At 39.3% G+C, this 18,173-nt stretch overlaps 2 protein-coding genes across 2 annotated transcripts; both read left to right on the plus strand.

Annotated features, from left to right (window-relative positions):
* Positions 1–2,455: 2,455 nt before the first annotated feature.
* LOC146884163 (uncharacterized) lies at positions 2,456–3,316 on the plus strand. The gene is made up of 2 exons (XM_085665875.1): positions 2,456–2,494; positions 2,576–3,316. Exons 1-2 carry the CDS (start codon positions 2,456–2,458, stop codon positions 3,314–3,316), a joined length of 780 nt encoding a protein of 259 aa, XP_085522001.1.
* Positions 3,317–5,806: 2,490 nt separating this feature from the next.
* LOC146884164 (uncharacterized) lies at positions 5,807–6,370 on the plus strand. Its single transcript, XM_085665876.1, has 2 exons — positions 5,807–5,956; positions 6,092–6,370. The coding sequence occupies exons 1-2, from the start codon at positions 5,807–5,809 to the stop codon at positions 6,368–6,370; spliced, it is 429 nt and encodes a 142-aa protein (XP_085522002.1).
* Positions 6,371–18,173: the final 11,803 nt, after the last annotated feature.

The raw sequence follows: 18,173 nt of genomic DNA on the forward strand, positions 1-18,173 counted from the left end.
TGGGAGAAGAGTTGTGAGGGTACAAGGGCTGGACTAAGAGGGAGAGTGCGAATCAAGGAATTCCTCATCTTAATCTTTCATCCAATAATCCAGGTTAGGGGAGTTGAACTCTATTTTTTCGTACTATAGTTATATGTATGTGATTTGAGGGATTTATGCCTGGAAATTCAGATCTTTTTATGATGGAGATTAGGGGGTTTGGGTACTGTGATAATTGTTTTATGAAGTTGCTCATGGAATCATACAAATGTGAGAGTTTCCTACACTTTGAATATTGTTTGTGGTTTGACTTGAATTTCTGGGAACTAAATTGTGCCTAAGTCATGTATATATGTTTGTGTATTGTGTCCAATTGTTGGAAATGCATAATTGGTGATTTTGGTATTGGCTTTGGGTATTTTGGCGTATGGAAAGTGGCGAAACCCTGTAAGTTTCGCCCAAGCGACCCTTGCTCGCCCAGGCGAGAGTTGCAGGAGTCCACTCAGCGTGCAAAATCAAGCATTTCGCTCAGACGACCAGGGTGAGGTTTGGACGAAACATAGTCTCGCTTAAGCGAGACTAGCTCGCCTAAGTGAGATCACGATGAAGATTGGTACCATTTTAAGTGCGATATCTCGCCCAGACGGGAGGTTTTGAGCTTTGAGCGATGGACACCCTCGCCTAGGCGAGAGTGGCTCGCCTAAGCGAGTTCTCGAAGTGTGTTCTTGTGTGTTTTGTTGAATACTCGTCTAGGCGAGGTTTTGTTGTGATTTTGGGCGAATGTGTGGCTCGCCCAGGCGAGCGGATCTCGCCTAAGCGAGATAACTTGATGTGGTTGTGGTTTAAAGCTCGCTCAGGCGAGGTGAGCTAGCTTAAGCGAGGCTGAGGGCTTAGCCTGGACGAAGGGTCCCTAGCTTAAGCGAGTTTAAGTGAATTGCTATGTTTTTCATGCCGTTGAAAGTGAGTTGGCTGTTTTATGCTAAGGATAGGATGTGTTTGCATGTGGTTGGTGTTTGGGCTTGAAAGACTAAGTCCAATAGGGGTCTGGGATGTGCTCGGTGGTTGGACACATGATGGGCATGGAAATGGTTGAGTTCCCGTCGGCTACTATTGGGCGAGGAGTCCTTAGTATGGTGATTGCATGTGTCGGGCGCACGATGGGCAAGGAAGTGTGATGTTCCCATCGGCTACTATTGGGTGAGGAGTCCATAGTATTGTGATTGCGTGCGTGCCAGGGTCCAAGTGTGAGACTTGGATGTTTATACTACAGGCGAGGAGTCTGTAGGGCAAGACTATGAGCGGGATAGGCTCATAGGGTTGGACCACGAATGAGTTAGTTTCGTGGGAGCACAGGGAAGTCCCAAGACCTAGTTCATGCATATGACTCATGAAGGACTATGAGGTCATGGTTGGGTGATTGGAAATTATGGGTTTTGTACTTATATGATTTGGGTAGGGAAGCATATTTATTTCATATATATCTGTTTATGTTTTATTGTGCATAGCTCACCCTATCTCTATGTGTGTGGCGATGATCGAATATCTTGTTATCCGGGAGCAGATGATTTGACAGGTGAGCCAGGAGACGCTTAGACTCGGAGCGTGGGCTATCTTGGGGATTTTTGTACATGTATTATTATTTTGGTTTTTGAGATAATTATGTAATCATTTCGGGAGCCATTGAACTTTATTCCAGTTTTATATGTATGGACTCCTGGTTTACGACAATTATTTTAAAGTTTTATATTTCCCGCGTTTTTGGGAAATAGTTATAATCAATGTGGTATTTATTTTAATTGGAAATTTTATTTATTTAATTTTAGTAATATTCCTTAGGGATGTTACAATTGGTATCAGAGCAAATGTTTTGAAAATCTCCTGATGTTAGTGGTAGTGCTTTAAGATGTTACAAGTGAGCTTATCGTTTGATTGTGTGTGTGATTTAATAGTATGTAATAAAGATGTTAGTGGTATTGTTTAACTAAGTGAGCTGATTTTAATAGTTGTAATGTGGCGTATCTAGGCTATGGCTGCTAATAGGAGGAGGAGGAGTAGTAGTGCTGATGACATCGCAGAGGCCATTCATTGGATGGTGGATGCGATGCAGACACCGGTAGAAACACAGCCCAGGGCAGCAATTACACCGGTTAGGGTGCCAACTGTGGAGGACTTCCTACGCCACAAGCCAGCTGAGTTCACTGGCAAAGCATCTCCTGATGAAGCGGAGGCCTGGCTTCGTAAGTGTGAGAAGATATTCATGGTGATGAGCTGCGCAGATGAGCAGAAACTCCTTTTTGCCACCTACCTCCTGAATGGTGATGCTGAGTATTGGTGGGCGGGTATGCAACAACAGATGCAGACCCAAGATGAACAAGTGAAGTGGACTAGCTTCAGGACGCGGTTCTTGGAGAAATATTTCCCCGACATCGCCAGACAGGACAGGGAGGCAGAGTTCCTCACACTGCAGTAGGGGGACATGACTGTGCAGGAGTACGTGAATAGGTTTGAGTATCTGGCGAGATTTTCTTCTCAGAATATGACAGAGGAGTGGAAATGTTTGAAGTTTGAGCGATGACTCAAACATGAACTTAAGAAGGTGGTGACTCCTTTACGAGAGAGGAGATTTCCCGTCTTGGTGGAACAAGCCAAGAGTGCCGAGCATTTGGAGAAGGGCCCTGGCCCAATGGTGAGCAGACACCAGAGGAGTGTCGTAGAGGCGCGGCAAATGAAGAAGCCGTATAGTTGGCCACAGACATCTGGGGGTCCCACTTGCTATCATTGTGGCGGGCCTCATCTGAAGAGAAACTGCCCACAATTGACCAATGGAGTAAGGGGATCCGGTGATCGTCGTAAGTGCTTCATCTACGACAAATTGGGCCATTTTGCTAACAACTGCCCTAAGAAAAAGAGTCCTAGTGCAAAGAAACCAGTAGTAGCCTCGCCAGCAGAACGAGCACGAGCAGCTGGGCGAGTTTCTGCCATGACATGTACCGAGGCGACTCATTCAGGTAATCTTATACTTGAGTCTTGTTTACTTATGGGGCATGAGGTATTAGTTTTATTTGATTCTGGCGCAACCCATTCCTTTATTTCTAATGCCTGTGTGGGACGATTGAGTCTGGTGACACGTGACTTGGGATGTGAGTTGCTTGTTTCAACTCCTTCCTCGGGCCAGGTAGCTACCAGTTCAGTCTGTGGTGGCAGGTCACAAATACAAGGTAAACTTGGTGTGCTTGCCCTTGGAGGGACTGGACGTGATATTGGGAATGGACTGGTTGTCTATCAATCACATCCTAATCGATTGTGGACGGCGCAGTTTGGTATTCCCAGAGCATGAAGGGTTGGGATTGATATCATCTCGGGAAGCGAAGAAAGCATTACAAGATGGGGCTGTGTGTTTTATGGTGGTGGCCAAGCCAGAGAAGAAAAGTGTGGCGGAAGTGATTCAGGCTATACCGTTGGCTAATGAATATGCAGATGTGTTCCCAGATGAAGTACCTGGGTTGCCGCCGAGTCGAGACATTGACTTCACCATTGACCTCATTCCTGGTGCAGGTCTAGTGTCTATGGCTCCGTACAGAATGGCACCGGCTGAGCTTGCAGAACTCAAAAAGCAAATTAAGGAGCTATTGGAGAAGCAATTCATTCGACCGAGCGCTTCACCTTGGGGAGCTCCAGTTTTGTTGGTAAAGAAGAAGGACGGGAGTTCGCAGCTATGTGTGGATTATAGGCAGCTGAATAAGCTGACTATTAAAAACAAATATCCGCTGCCAAGGATCGACGATTTGCTAGATCAGTTGAAGGGAGCAGGGGTGTTCTCCAAAATCGACTTGAGATCGGGATACCACCAAATTCTAGTGCGACTGAAGGATGTGCAAAATACAGCATTTAGGTCATGATACGTCCACTATGAATATGTGGTGATGCCATTTGGAGTGACGAATGCACCAGCAGTATTCATGGATTACATGAATCGCATTTTCGGACCTTGGTTGGATAAGTTTGTTGTTGTCTTTATTGATGACATTCTTATCTACTCGAGGACACGGGAGGAACATGCCGATCACTTGAGGGTCGTGTTGAAGATACTCAGAGAACACCAGTTGTATGGGAAGTTGTCCAAGTGTGAATTTTGGCTAGAGGAGGTACAGTTTCTTGGACATGTCATCTAAGCTAAGGGTATTGCAGTAGACCCGGCTAAGATTGAAACAGTGCTTAACTAGGAAAGGCCTAAGACAGTGACTGAGGTGCGAAGTTTCTTGGGTCTAGCAGGTTACTGTCGGAGGTTTGTGGAGGGGTTTTCAAAGAAAGTGAACCCATTGACGCAGCTGACAAGAAAAGATCAGCCATTCTCTTAGACCGAGCAGTGTGAAGAGTGTTTTGAGGAAATGAAGAAATGTTTGACTACTGCTCCAGTGCTAGTAATTCCAGATACCGAGAAGATGTTTGAGGTGTACTGTGACGCATCATATCAAGGTCTGGGGTGTGTATTGATGCAAGAAGAGAGGGCAGTGGCATATGCTTCTCGTCAACTGAAGGTGCATGAGAAGAATTACCCGACTCATGACTTGGAGCTAGCTGCCATAGTGTTTGCTCTTAAGTCTTAGAGGCATTATTTATACGGCTCTCAGTTTCGAGTATTCAGTGACCACAAAAGCTTGAAGTACTTATTTGACCAAAAAGAGTTGAATATGAGGCAACGCAGGTGGATGGAGTATTTGAAAGACTATGACTTCGAATTGCTCTATCATCCGGGCAAGGCAAATGTTGTAGCCGATGCGCTGAGTCGGAAGAAGATGCACGTATCTTGCATGATGATAAAAGAGTTAGAGTTGATTAAGAAACTCCGAGATATGAACCTGGGGATGCAGTTTGGGTCAAGCTCGATACAGTGTAGCTTGCTAAGAGTTACTAATGAATTTTTGAATGAAATTCGTGTGGCCCAAGGGCATGACTTGGAATTGCAACAGTTTGTGGGGAGGTTAGGTACTGAAAAAGGGAAGGATTATCAGAAGGGAGAGGACGACATTCTACGATTTAAAGGTAAAGTGTGTGTACCAGGAGGGTCTTATTTCAGGAGGCAGATACTGAAGGAGGGTCACCAGAGCCGTCTTAGCATACATCCCAGTATGACTAAGATGTATAAGGATTTAAAGGAGTCCTTTTAGTGGAATGGTATGAAGGCAGACGTAGCGGACTTTGTTGCCCAGTGTTTGGTATGTCAAAAGGCCAAAATTGAACACCAAAGGCCGGGAGGTACACTGCAACCACTAGATGTACCTCAGTGGAAGTGGGATAGTATCTCTATGGATTTTGTGACACATCTTCCGAGGTCGACGAAGGGTCATGATTCAGTTTGGGTGATAGTAGACAAACTGACAAAATGTGCACATTTCTTGCCTATGAATCAGAAGTGGTCGATGGACAAGTTAGCGGAGTTGTATGTGCGAGAGGTGGTGAGATTGCATGGAGTGCCGAAAGCATAGTGTCAGATCGGGATCCTAGATTCACATCACGGTTTTGGCAATCATTGCAGGCAGCCTTGGGTACACAACTGAGAATGAGTTCAGCGTATCATTCTCAGACGGATGGAGAGTCTGAGCGAATCATCCAATCTCTAGAGGACTTATTGAGGTCTTGTGTGTTGGATCACATGGGAAACTGGAACGATGTGCTACCTTTGGTGGAGTTCACCTACAATAATAGTTACCATTCTAGTATTGGCATGGCGCCCTATGAAGCATTGTACGGAAGAAGGTGTAGAACTCCATTGTGCTAGTATCAGGACGGTGAAGCCTTTGTGCTTAGCCCTGAGTTTTTGCAACAGATGACCAGTAAGGTCAAGTTGATCCAAGACCGGATGAGAGCAACTCAGAGTAGGCAAAAGTCCTATACAGATAAGAGGAGACGGCCACTTGAGTTTGATGAAGGAGACCATGTGTTTCTCCGGGTGACGCCAACCACAGGTATCGGAAGGGTTCTTAAATCGAGGAAGTTGACTCCGAGGTTTATAGGGCCCTATCAGATTACACGGAGAATAGGAGCAGTGGCGTATGAAATCGCTTTACCACCTCACCTATCCAATTTGCATAATGTGTTTCATGTCTCCTAGTTGAGGAAATACATTGCAAGTCCAGATCATGTTTTGGAGTCAGATGAGGTGCAAGTACGCGAGGATCTGACTATGCCAGTTGGACCGGTGCGCATATTGGATACTCAGGTCAAGCAATTGAGAGGTAAGGAGTTGAAAACGGTAAAGGTTCTCTGGGACGAGGCGACTCAAGAGATGACTTGGGAGATGGAGGAACTCATGAGGAAGTCTTATCCTCACCTCTTTGTTGGTAAGTTCTATTTTCGAGGACGAAAACTTTTAAAGGTGGGGGAATTGTAAGACTCGGGAAAATTAATTAATTAATTAATTAATAAATGCGGGTAGAAGACGCCTTTATGGCATTAATTGCGGTTTAATGTGTGTGGAAAAGTACTAGCTCATGTGGTTGAGAGTACTTGGTTTGTGGTAGAGGACTTGGGTTTGAGTCCTAAGTATGTCAATTATGTGTGATTGTTGTGTTATTAATTTTTAAGAATATGTATGAGCAGGTGGTTGGTATTGTAAACTTATGATTGATTGTGTATATCACCAAATGTGGTTTGGCATAGTGGGTATGCTTTCTCATTGTGGGTGGAAGGTCACGGGTTCAAACCTTGGTAGACAGAACTTAACCTTTATTTTTATTAAACTTGGATGGGAGTGAATGTGGAAGTGTAGAGAACCTAGCAGAATGGGGGCAGCCAAGAGGGTTGGAAAATCTATCAAATAATTGATATTAAGAGGAATTAAAACCCACCCTAAGCCCAAACTTGTTTTATTTTTAATACCCACCTTAAAGGCACCTATAAAAAAGCCAAAATTAGGTAAAGGGGAAGGGTTTTGGCATTATTGGGAATTGACTCTTGTGAGAAGCACGAATTTGAGAGTGCAGCCAAGAGGGTTGGAAAAACTATCAAATAATTGATATTAAGAGGAATTAAAACCCACCCTAAGCCCAAACTCGTTTTATTTTTAATACCCACCTTAAAGACACCTATAAAAGCCAAAATTAGGTAAAGGGGAAGGGTTTTGGCATTGCTGGGAATTGACTCTTGTGAGAAGCACGAATTTGAGAGTGGGAGAAGAGTTGTGAGGGTACAAGGGCTGGACTAAGAGGGAGAGTGCGAATCAAGGAATTCCTCATCTTAATCTTTCATCCAATAATCCAGGTTAGGGGAGTTGAACTCTATTTTTTCGTACTATAGTTATATGTATGTGATTTGAGGGATTTATGCCTGGAAATTCAGATCTTTTTATGATGGAGATTAGGGGGTTTGGGTACTGTGATAATTGTTTTATGAAGTTGCTCATGGAATCGTACAAATGTGAGAGTTTCCTACACTGTGAATATTGTTTGTGGTTTGACTTGAATTTCTGGGAACTAAATTGTGCCTAAGTCATGTATATATATTTGTGTATTGTGTCTAATTGTTGGAAATGCATAATTGGTGATTTTGGTATTGGCTTTGGGTATTTTGGCGTATGGACAATGGCGAAACCCTGTAAGTTTCGCCCAAGCAACCCCTGCTTGCCCAGGCGAGAGTTGCAGGAGTCCACTCAGCGTGCAAAGTCGAGCATTTCGCTCAGACGACCAGGATGAGGTTTGCGCGAAACACAGTCTCGCTTAGGCGAGACTAGCTCGCCTAAGCGAGATCACGATGAAGATTGGTACCATTTTGAGCGCGATATCTCGCCCAGACGGGAGGTTTTGAGCTTTGAGCGATGGACACCCTCGCCTAGGCGAGAGTGGCTCGCCTAAGCGAGTTCTTGAAGTGTGTTCTTGTGTGTTTGGTTGAATACTCGTCTAGGCGAGGTTTTGTTGTGGTTTTGGGCGAATGTGTGGCTCGCCCAGGCGAGCGGATCTTGCCTAAGCGAGATAACTTGATGTGGTTGTGGTTTAAAGCTCGCTCAGGTGAGGTGAGCTAGCTTAAGCGAGGCTGAGGGCTTAGCCTGGGCGAAAGGTCCCTAGCTTAAGCGAGTTTAAGTGAATTGATATGATTTTCATGCCTTTGAGAATGAGTTGGCTATTTTATGCTAAGGATAGGATGTGTTTGCATGTGGTTGGTGTTTGGGCTTGAGGGACTAAGTCCAATAGGGGTCTGGGATGTGCTCGGTGGTTGGACACATGATGGGCATGGAACTGGTTGAGGTCCCGTCGGCTACTAATGGGCGAGGAGTCCTTAGTATGGTGATTGCATGTGTCGGGCGCACGATGGGCAAGGAACTGTGATGTTCCCGTCGGCTACTATTGGGCGAGGAGTCCATAGTATGGTGATTGTGTGCGTGCCAGGGTCCAAGTGTGAGACTTGACTGTTTATACTACAGGCGAGGAGTCTGTATGGCAGGACTATGAGCGGGATAGGCTCATAGGGTTGGACCACGAATGAGTTAGTTTCGTGGGAGCACAGGGAAGTCCCAAGACCTAGTTCATGCATATGACTCATGAAGGACTATGAGGTCATGGTTGGGTGATTGGAAATTATGGGTTTTGTACTTATACGATTTGGGTGGGGAAGCATATTTATTTCATATATATCTGTTTATGTTTTATTGTGCATAGCTCACCCTGTCTGTGTGTGTGTGGCGATGATCGAATATCTTGTTATCCGGGAGCAGATGATTTGACAGGTGAGCCAGGAGAAGCTTAGACTCGGAGCGTGGGCTATCTTGGGGATTTTTGTACATGTATTATTATTTTGGTTTTTGAGATAATTATGTAATCATTTCGGGAGCCATTGAACTTTATTTCAGTTTTATATGTATGGACTCCTGGTTTACGACAGTTATTTTAAAGTTTTATATTTCCTGCGTTTTTGGGAAATAGTTATAATCAATGTGGTATTTATTTTAATTGGAAATTTTATTTATTTAATTTTAGTAATATTCCTTAGGGATGTTACACAGAATAATATAATTTTTTGATCATTTGATTCGACCATTAGTATAACACTTTAAAAAATACTCTTCTATAAATCAATTGGATCGTTAGATTCTATTATTAGTATAATGCTTTAAATACTTTAAAAGTTGTGAAGAAATATAATTTAACTTGTTTTCATCTTCACGTGTAGCTTCCCTTTTACAACTTCTACAAAATAAATTCATTATTTTATTCTTCATCAATATGTTTTTTTTAAATATATTAAAAAATAATTAATCATAATCTAATAAAATATGGAGAGACATAAGTATTAGGAAGAAAAATATATTATAATCAAGTCACAATTAAAAATCAGTTATAAAAAAACACATAATACATGATTTTTTTTTCTTCTATAATCATAAAAAGTAAGTATACAAAAGACTCATGAGATAAAAAATAATTTTAATAACTATTAAAGTAAGATTTCATCATCAGGAAAGACAAGAGAGAGTGACATTTTTTTTCTTCGAGAAATGAAGGAAACAGATGAGAAATGAGAACAAATATATTGAGTATGTGTCTAACTTCATTTTTTCTTCAAAAAAAAAACATATGATAGTGAGAGATGAGTACAATTTTGTCAAAATTTTAAAAGCCAATGATAGAAGAACATAAAAAATATTTTAATAAATGTTTGGTTTAATTACTCTTTTAGTTATTGTTTCAAAAAATGTAAGTTGATCTTCCAATTCTTTTAGTTTCAATTTAATGGCAATTTGATATTTTTAGACGAAAACAGATACTAGAAGACTAATTAAACCTAAATATTTTTTTATTTTTTATTATATTGGATTTTATGTTTTATTATTTATTAACATTAAATATTGTATTTTATAAAAGAAATAAAGAGCCACAATTTAATTATCATCAATTTTTAAAATATACTATTTATAATTTTAAAATTTTCAAAATTTTTAAAAATTAAAGAAAATGGATATATAATTTTGAAAAAAATAAAAATATTTGGGGGGGCCTAGGCCCCTCCCTGCTCCTATCATGCTCCGCCTCTGCTGATTGATTAAACATGATGCATAAGTTATGTGCATTCACTTGTTGTACCATATTAGATTAACTAGTAATATGATAGAAATGAATGGAAGAATATGGAGGTTGGATTAAATTGAGTCTAAATCCATGTTTTTAAGAACTAGGTTTTGCATGTTTCCTAAAGTAATAATGCTATTTTTGTAAGTTTACATAATTATCATAATATGTATCTATAAGAAGTATTATAAAGTGACTCAATATTATATTATAATTATTGGTTGAAGGAAATGCAATTGATGCATGAGGTGGACATAACTTGGGTGAAAGAGTTAGTGTAAGTGGGGAAGATAGGACTATAGAGGAGATGTGTAATGGTCTTGGTTGGAATGTGGAGTTAAAAGAGGGGCTGGAAGAAGATAATGATCAGAACCTGGATGGATGGCACTTAAGAAATTAATGATACATTACATGGGTTTGTAGCCAGCATAACAGAACGATTTTTTTTGTTGCTTATTATTTTAAGCCACAATTATGAAAATGTGGTCATACTTTTTTAGGTGTGGAAATATAAAAGTGAAACCATTTAAATTAATTTTACAATATTATTTTTAATTTTATTTATATATTAGGCAATCATATTTTGAATTTTATATTAATAGTTTTATTTTAAAGATACTAATTAGAATAAATATATTATACTAAAATAGTTGAAATAAAATTGGGACTATTTATTAAAATACTTCTAATATATAATGGAAATTGTTTTTTACACACCAATGTGTTTTGGGAAATCTGTTTTAGGAATTCAAGTATGGCGTGCATATTATGGTATCGCTGATTCCTATGGGAATCCAAGTATCACCTTTTTCTAAATAGCTACCTCATTATATTCACGCAACCATTGCATACAAAACAAAAACAAGTATAAAGTGCAAAATAATCAAAAATAGAACTACACAAAATCAGGAATGAACACAACGATATCCTTAATCAAACAACTTCATCTAACCAAAAACAGAACATAACACTTAATTAAGACTCAATTAAGGCTCGAGAGAGAAATGGGAAAATGGACACATCTAGCAATAACTCAACTCTCTCGCTGAAGCCTCCCAATAATGCTGCTTCAATGCATGCCACTATTGGCCTGGGAAGCACAATCCAACGAGAGTGAGAAAGACGGAGAAATAAACCACAAAACCTAAATGGCTGGTGAGACAGAGACTTACCACTAGCGGCCAATGCTTATGAGATTGAGGGAGGATGACGACGACCCTTGTTGAGATCGCTCAACCCACGAATGCAATATCACGGTTGTTTCACGACAGGCAACGACAATGTCATACCAGGGCAATCACAATGAGCAATGACGAGTTTCCCAAGCCAGTGTCAATGTAGAGACCTTGGTATTTTGTATGCAATGTGGGACGAAACTGAAATTGGGGGAGGGGAAAGTGAAATGCAATTATGTTTTTCTTGTAGTGTATACTGCGACAGTAGGAGGCAAAGTACAAACAAAAGCACAACAAAAAAAGACAATGAGATGAAACTGAATAATCTTAAAGTGAAGAACTATCTTTTTCAAGCTATCGATCAAATTGTTCTTTAAACCATTCTCAAGAAGGACACTTCTAAAAAGGTATGGGATGCTGTAAAGAAAAAGTTTGAAGGCAATGAAAGGGTCAAGAGTTCTCACCTTTAAGCCTTCCGCAAAGATTTTGAAGTTCTTGAGATGAAATCTAGAGAAATAGTGACAGAGTATTTCTATAGGGTCTTGATAAAGGCCAACAGAATGATAATTTATGGAGAACTTTAACTAAGATGTTCGATTATATTGTATGTTGTATTAAGAAGTCCAAGAACATTGATGCCCTTTTTATTGATGATTTACAAAGCTCATTAATAGTGCATGAACAAAAATTTTAGAGACGCAATGGAGAGGAACAAGCCTTGAATGTGAAGTTTGGAAGAGAAAGATGACATGTTAAAGGTGCCCATAAAGGAAGAGGAAGAGGATGAGAAAGTGGCCAAAAATATTTCAACAACGCAACTGTAGAGTGTTACCAATGTCATAAGCTTGGACATTTTCACTATGAATGTCCTGAGAATTAAGAAGCAAATTATCAAGAGAAGAGAAAAAGAGAATATATGCTTATGATGTCTTATGTGGAGTCGTATGAGACTAAAGAAAATATGCATGGTTTCTTGATTCAAGGTGTTCAAATCACTTGTGTGGTGATCCAACTATGTTCCATCAGTTGGATGAAAACTTTCACCATTCAGTAAAATTGGGAAACAACACTAAGATGAATGTGATGGGATAAAGGAAGTGTTAAGCTTCCATTAGATGGATTAAATCTCATAGTCACTGAAATATATTATATTCTAGAGCAGAAAAATAATCTCTTAAGCATAACACAACTACAAGACAAAACTTTGACTATTTTTTGATCAAGGGAAGAATTTAAGAGATATTTCAATTAGAAAAAGGGCTAATAATTTAAACCAACATGAGTGGCAATAGGATGTTTACTCTTTTGCCTCAATCTTTGACTTCCCCAACATAATCTAATTAGTGTTTTCCCACAAGCACTGAAAATTTATCTCACCTTTGGCATCGAAGATATAGACATTTCAGCTATAGGGTTCTAGGGTTCCTTGGGGCCCAAGCTAACCCAAATGAACCCTAATCTATTTGCGAAGCTTGGTCACACAAGAACTTATGCTAGAAAGCTCAAACTGCACACTTTGTAAAACACTGCCCGATTTAATTGATTATGCTACTTACATAATCGATTAAATTAAGGTTGTCACACTAAAATGACTACAATACACAATCCAAAAGAAATGTAAGGTTGGACAAAATACAAGGCATAAAGAAATGACTTATTTATATTTTTACAAAACAAAAAAAATAACATTGGCCCTATGTTGCAGCTCCTTGGATGTGTTTCCATCATTCCCTCCCCCTTGAAGACAATATGTCCTCAGATCGGAAAGGTTTATTAAGGAACCACAACTTTGGCTTCGTATCTCCTCCTAAATCAAAGATGCATCTACAATAACCATCAAACAAAATTTAAATAAGTTTCTATGCCACAAAAAAAAAATATTTGTGAATGAAGGAATAGATGAAAAAAGCCTTATTGTATTTTTGAAATGTTTTTGTCCACTTTGAGTTAGTTCTAACCTGTGAGGCAACATTAACTCAAAGTGTGATGTTTTAAAATCTACCGAGGAGTTTAAAACAATAGGGAGTGAAACAGGAGTTAAAAACTCTTTAAGAGTAATTGTTGGAATTAAGAAATAAAATCATTAATGAAATGAGAAGAGTTAATAGATTTGAAAACTCCCTTTAAAATTTCTGATTCAAATATAATAGGGGAAGTGCGAAATGCGTTTAGTAACACTTCACCTTGAGTAGGATTTATTTTCCTCTTTCACTATTCTCTTAAGCGCTATGTTTTCTCTCTCTTCTCTCTCATCCAATTCTCTTTTCTTTTTTTTCTTCATGTTCTATCCTTTACTCCTCCTCCCTATTTCTTCTTTCCTTCTCCTTTTTCTTATATTTTTCCTCTCGTGCTTTCGTAGCTGCCTCCTTGTGAGATCTCTTAGCTTCCTCATCTCTAGCTCTTTTAGCTTCTTCAAGCTTAGAATTTCTTCCTCTCTAACTGTTAGTGTAAGACTCGCAAAATTTAATTAATTAAATAATTAATTTATTAATAAATGCAGGTAGTGGGAGCCTTTATGGCATTAAATTCTAAATTGTATGACGTGGAAAAGTACTAGCTTAAGTGGTTGAGAGTACTTAATTGTGTGAAAGGACTTGGGTTTGAGTCCTATGTATGCATTTTATGTGTTATTTAATTATTATTGTTTTTAATGTATGATTGATCACGTTGAATGATGAGATAACTATAGGATTATGTTAATCATCAAGAAACGTGAATTGGCTTAAAGGTTGTGCATTGATTTGGTATTTGCATGGTAATGAGTTTACTTACATGAGTATTTTGAGTGAAAACACAAGCCAAGACACTGTGAATTTTGGAGAGAACATATACATTTAATCTTTTGCCTAGGAGCGCAAAAGGATAAGTGTGTGGGTATGATGAGTGCGTATTTTTGCCCTCATTTAATGTTTAATTCTGGGTATTTAATTGAATTTGTGTGTTTAAAGAGTGATTTAATTGATAATTCTAATAATTAGGCTATTTGAGCATGTGTGATAAAAATGTCTTAAAAAGTGATTTTTAGTTGCATATATTATTTTTGGATATTTTAACGTTTGTTGATGCAGCAGTGTTCAACATCCACAGATCTGCCACCGTCAACCACCTGCATCCATCACGCAACTGTAGTGCCGGCCGCCATTCACGTTCTCGCGGCTGCCACCATCAACACCTCGCGCTACCGTGAGCCACCATCGTCAATGTCTGGACTCGCGATGCACCAGCGAACGCATTGCAGCGCCGTCCATGCCACTGTGAGCGAGAACGAACCATGGCAGCCACCGCGCTCGTCGGAACAGCACCAGAACCTCGCACAACCGCGCCTTTGCCGTCAGCCGCGCAACCAAGGGTTGGAGAAGAGTGTGAGAGTGAAACCCTAATTCTGGAGAGAGAAGAAGGCTGCCACGTGTCAGCGTCTTAATGGACACTGAAATGGTCAAAGTTGGTCAAATATTATCTAAAAGTCAAAGACTGGTCAAAGGAGAGGGGTTTAATTGCAAATATTGATATTTTTGGATATCTCTGCAAATTTGGACTACAAGATTAAAAATAGCTTATTAAGAAAATTAATGCAAATATCATAAATTATTAACCAAACTATATTTGTAAGTTAGTTTAGATCTCTCCAAATATCTTTGAATATTTATGTTTATCTTTATTTTAAAAGATATTTGAGAGGTTTTAGCAACCGAAAAGTCTAGTCCAATTCTTATATAAAGAGACCAAGGGAGAAGCAGAAAGACAAGCTCGGGACTTCGGAGTTTTGGAACTCTTAGGGGGGCCTAATTTCGTTTCCTTTCTCTCTCTCCATTCTTCTATCTTTATTTTATTTTGTGTTTCATGGAGTGCTAAACTTCTTGGGTTGATTCCATTGTAATTTCATTATGGATTCTGAGGTTAGAATGAAATAATTCTTTGTTCTTTTTTATTATTGTTGAGGTTTTCATTCATCTATGTCTTTTATCTTTGAATCACATAAAAAGTAATGATATTAAATCTATATGCATGTTGATCATATGAGTACAAGGGTTTTTAAATCTAATTGAGACTTTACTTTGATTTTATTTAGAAACTTTCATGTGATTAAATGAGTTTTTACCAATAATTGAAACTTTACTTTGATTAAAGGTATTTACTCTAACGAAAATTAATTGAGACTTTATTTTGATTAATTAAGCTTTTTATTTGGTGAGGAGATAAAAGAATAGACATGATTAGGCATAGTAAAATTTGATTGAGACTGTACTTTGGTTGAATTTACTATGGATAATCTAAAAGTTCTCACTTTTAATTGAGACTATTTTGATTCAATCTTTATGTTTCTACGTGACTGGGTAAAGTCCACATCGGGAAACAAAGGGTTCCATATATTGTAGGTTATTTGAGTGGATTATATTGTTGAATTACATGAGATGGATGGTTAAAGTGTATGAAATTGCTATGAGATATAGTTAGAGTTGGAATCCTTGGATTTGATTGAACCATGAACAATGAGTTTGTAAATTGATGTGGAAAATGTTAATGGATGCATTTAGTTTGGAATTTGATTATAATGAGCAAGATTAAGTGTAAATTGAGGGGAACCTAAGAGCAAAATGAAAACTGGGAAAAAGTTGGGGTTCTCGGGTGCTTGAATTTCTAGAATGTCTCCAGAATATTAAGCACCACCTAGCGGCATTTGTATGGCTGCCAGGCGACGGGCGTCAGACCAGATGCTTGGTGTGTGGACATGCAGCGAGGGAACTTGGGAAAGTGATTCGCGAACCCTTCCAGTGTTAAAAGAAATATGGGATAAATTGGATAGAGATTAGGATAAGAGGCAGAGCATGAGATGGAGAGTGCAAAGATCAACAATGCAGGTCATGAACTTGCAAGGTGGAAGCCAAGTACGTCTAAGCATGGGAAATCTTGATTACAAGTCTAATAAGGATTTAGGTACTTTAAAGGCTAAATACAAACATTAAATGTGATGTAATTCACTTGGTAGGGTTGATTGGGGGAGGTTGACAACCAACTGAGGGAGTGCAAATTGAACTGGGTGCCTAGAAAACCAGAGCTGCATAATTATTGGTGCGTCGCCTAGCGGCCGGAAGGGCTCTGCCATGCGATAGATGTAGAACCAAAGGTCACTAAGAGAGTGTGGCGCCTGGCGGTAGAGTTATCTTTGTCAGGCGGTAGGTGCAGCAACAGTGGTGCAGAGGCGCTAGGCGCCTGGCGGTGTGTGTCCCCCACCAGGCGGTCTGGAAGTGGCTGCGCCCGATCATGAACTTGCAAGGTGGAAGCCAAGTACGTCTAAGCATGGGAAATCTTGATTACAAGTCTAATAAGGATTTAGGTACGTTGAAGGCTAAATACAAACATTAAATTCAACGTAATTGACTTGGTAGGGTTGATTGGGGGAGGTTGACAACCAACTGAGGGAGTGCAAATTGAAGTAGGTGCCTAGAAAACTATAGCGCATAATTATTGGTGCGTCGCCTAGCGGCCGAAAGGGCTCTGCCAGGCGATAGATGTAGAACCAAAGGTGACTAGGAGAGTGTGGCGCCTGGTGGTAGCGTTATCTCTACCAGGCGGTAGGTGCAACGACAGTGGTGCAGAGGCGCTTGGTGCCTGGCGGTGTGTGTCGCCTACCAGGCGGTCTGGAAGTGGCCGCGCCCGGCAGTACGTGTCCCCCGCCAGGCGATTTCTACTACAACAATATTAGAGTTTTGATGTTTGAAGGCGTGATCTACGGGATTTTAGTGATATTTCAAAGGTGGAATTGCTAGTGTTCCTTGAGTTAAGCTCGAAACGTATCCCTTGAGTTGAGCTCGGGATAGGGGTTAAGCACGTGGCATTCCTCGACTTGAGCTCGAAATGGCATCCCTCGAGTTGAGCTCGGGATGGCGAATGAACACGAGAAACCCTTGAGTTGATGCAAGTGGTTCCGGTGAGGCTTAGCTTCGGAGCGAGGATAGCATGGGAGTTTTGTATTTATGTATTTTGATTTGAAATAAATTGTAAACTCTTATGATAGGCTTGTATGTTATTTCTAGTTCATAACTACGAATTTTGGATTTTAATTGGAAGTAATAAATGATTTAAATTTCCCGCGTTTTTGACAAATGAGGTATTATTAAATGCAGTTGTTGCTAAATTCGTTATTTTATTATTAAAATTCGTAATATCCTGACGGGATGTTACAATTAGAGTTTCTTTCTCTTTTTCTATCTTTTCCATCTTTTCTTTTGCTATCTTTTTCTAGATTCAAACTTAGCAACTCAGAAACAAAATGCAACAACTGATGCATGATATTTATATTGAACTTTCAATCTCATGTATTCAAAGGCAAAGAAAAAAATATGATGAAAGAGCAACGTAGGAATCAAGCCAATATCAGGAAACAACAAGGAAGCACAAGTATGAACTCAAATATGTAATACAAAAGCACACACTTAACGAAGCACAAGGTATTTTGTAGATTTTAGATTTCAATCATGTAAAACAAAATTAAAAGGGTTAAACTAAGAAGGAATGCCAATTTAGACTAAATTTGACATTAAACTTGTGACTAGTAATGTGTATGATTTATGTAGTTACTTTTCTCAAAATTTATTGCAATTCACAATGCTTATGTGTTCGTTTCTTGGATTTGATTGCTTCGTGGAATTTAAACTTAGACCACAAATATGATTTTCTAAGTGTTATATTTTCTGGACCACAAAGTTGAAACAATTAATCTAATTCAATTATGTCTTTTATAGCAATTGTGTTAACAGTAGTTGAAACTGTAAGACCCGAGAAATTTGAATAATTAATTAAATAATTATTTAATAAATGCGGGTAGTATGAGCCTTTAAGGCATTTAATGCGGATTGCTATCATGTGGAAAGGTACTAGCTCAAGTGGTTGAAAGTACTTTATTATGTGAGAGGACTTGCTTTCGAGTCCTATGTATGCCAATTGTGTGTTATTTATTTGT

The sequence above is a fragment of the Vigna unguiculata genome, chromosome 8 (genome assembly GCF_037176805.1).
Source record: "Vigna unguiculata cultivar grain cowpea cultivar isolate G323 ecotype 2 chromosome 8, ASM3717680v1, whole genome shotgun sequence".
NCBI lineage: Eukaryota > Viridiplantae > Streptophyta > Magnoliopsida > Fabales > Fabaceae > Vigna > Vigna unguiculata.

Bases quoted from the DNA above. Each gene is read 5' to 3' on its own strand.
- LOC146884163 (XM_085665875.1), top strand. From the start codon at position 2,456: ATGACTGTGCAGGAGTACGTGAATAGGTTTGAGTATCTG. The intron at 2,495-2,575 runs GCGAGATTTTCT...GAACTTAAGAAG, and splicing joins TGAATAGGTTTGAGTATCTG to GTGGTGACTCCTTTACGAGA.
- LOC146884164 (XM_085665876.1), top strand. From the start codon at position 5,807: ATGACCAGTAAGGTCAAGTTGATCCAAGACCGGATGAGAGCAACTCAG. The intron at 5,957-6,091 runs GTTCTTAAATCG...CATGTCTCCTAG, and splicing joins CAACCACAGGTATCGGAAGG to TTGAGGAAATACATTGCAAG.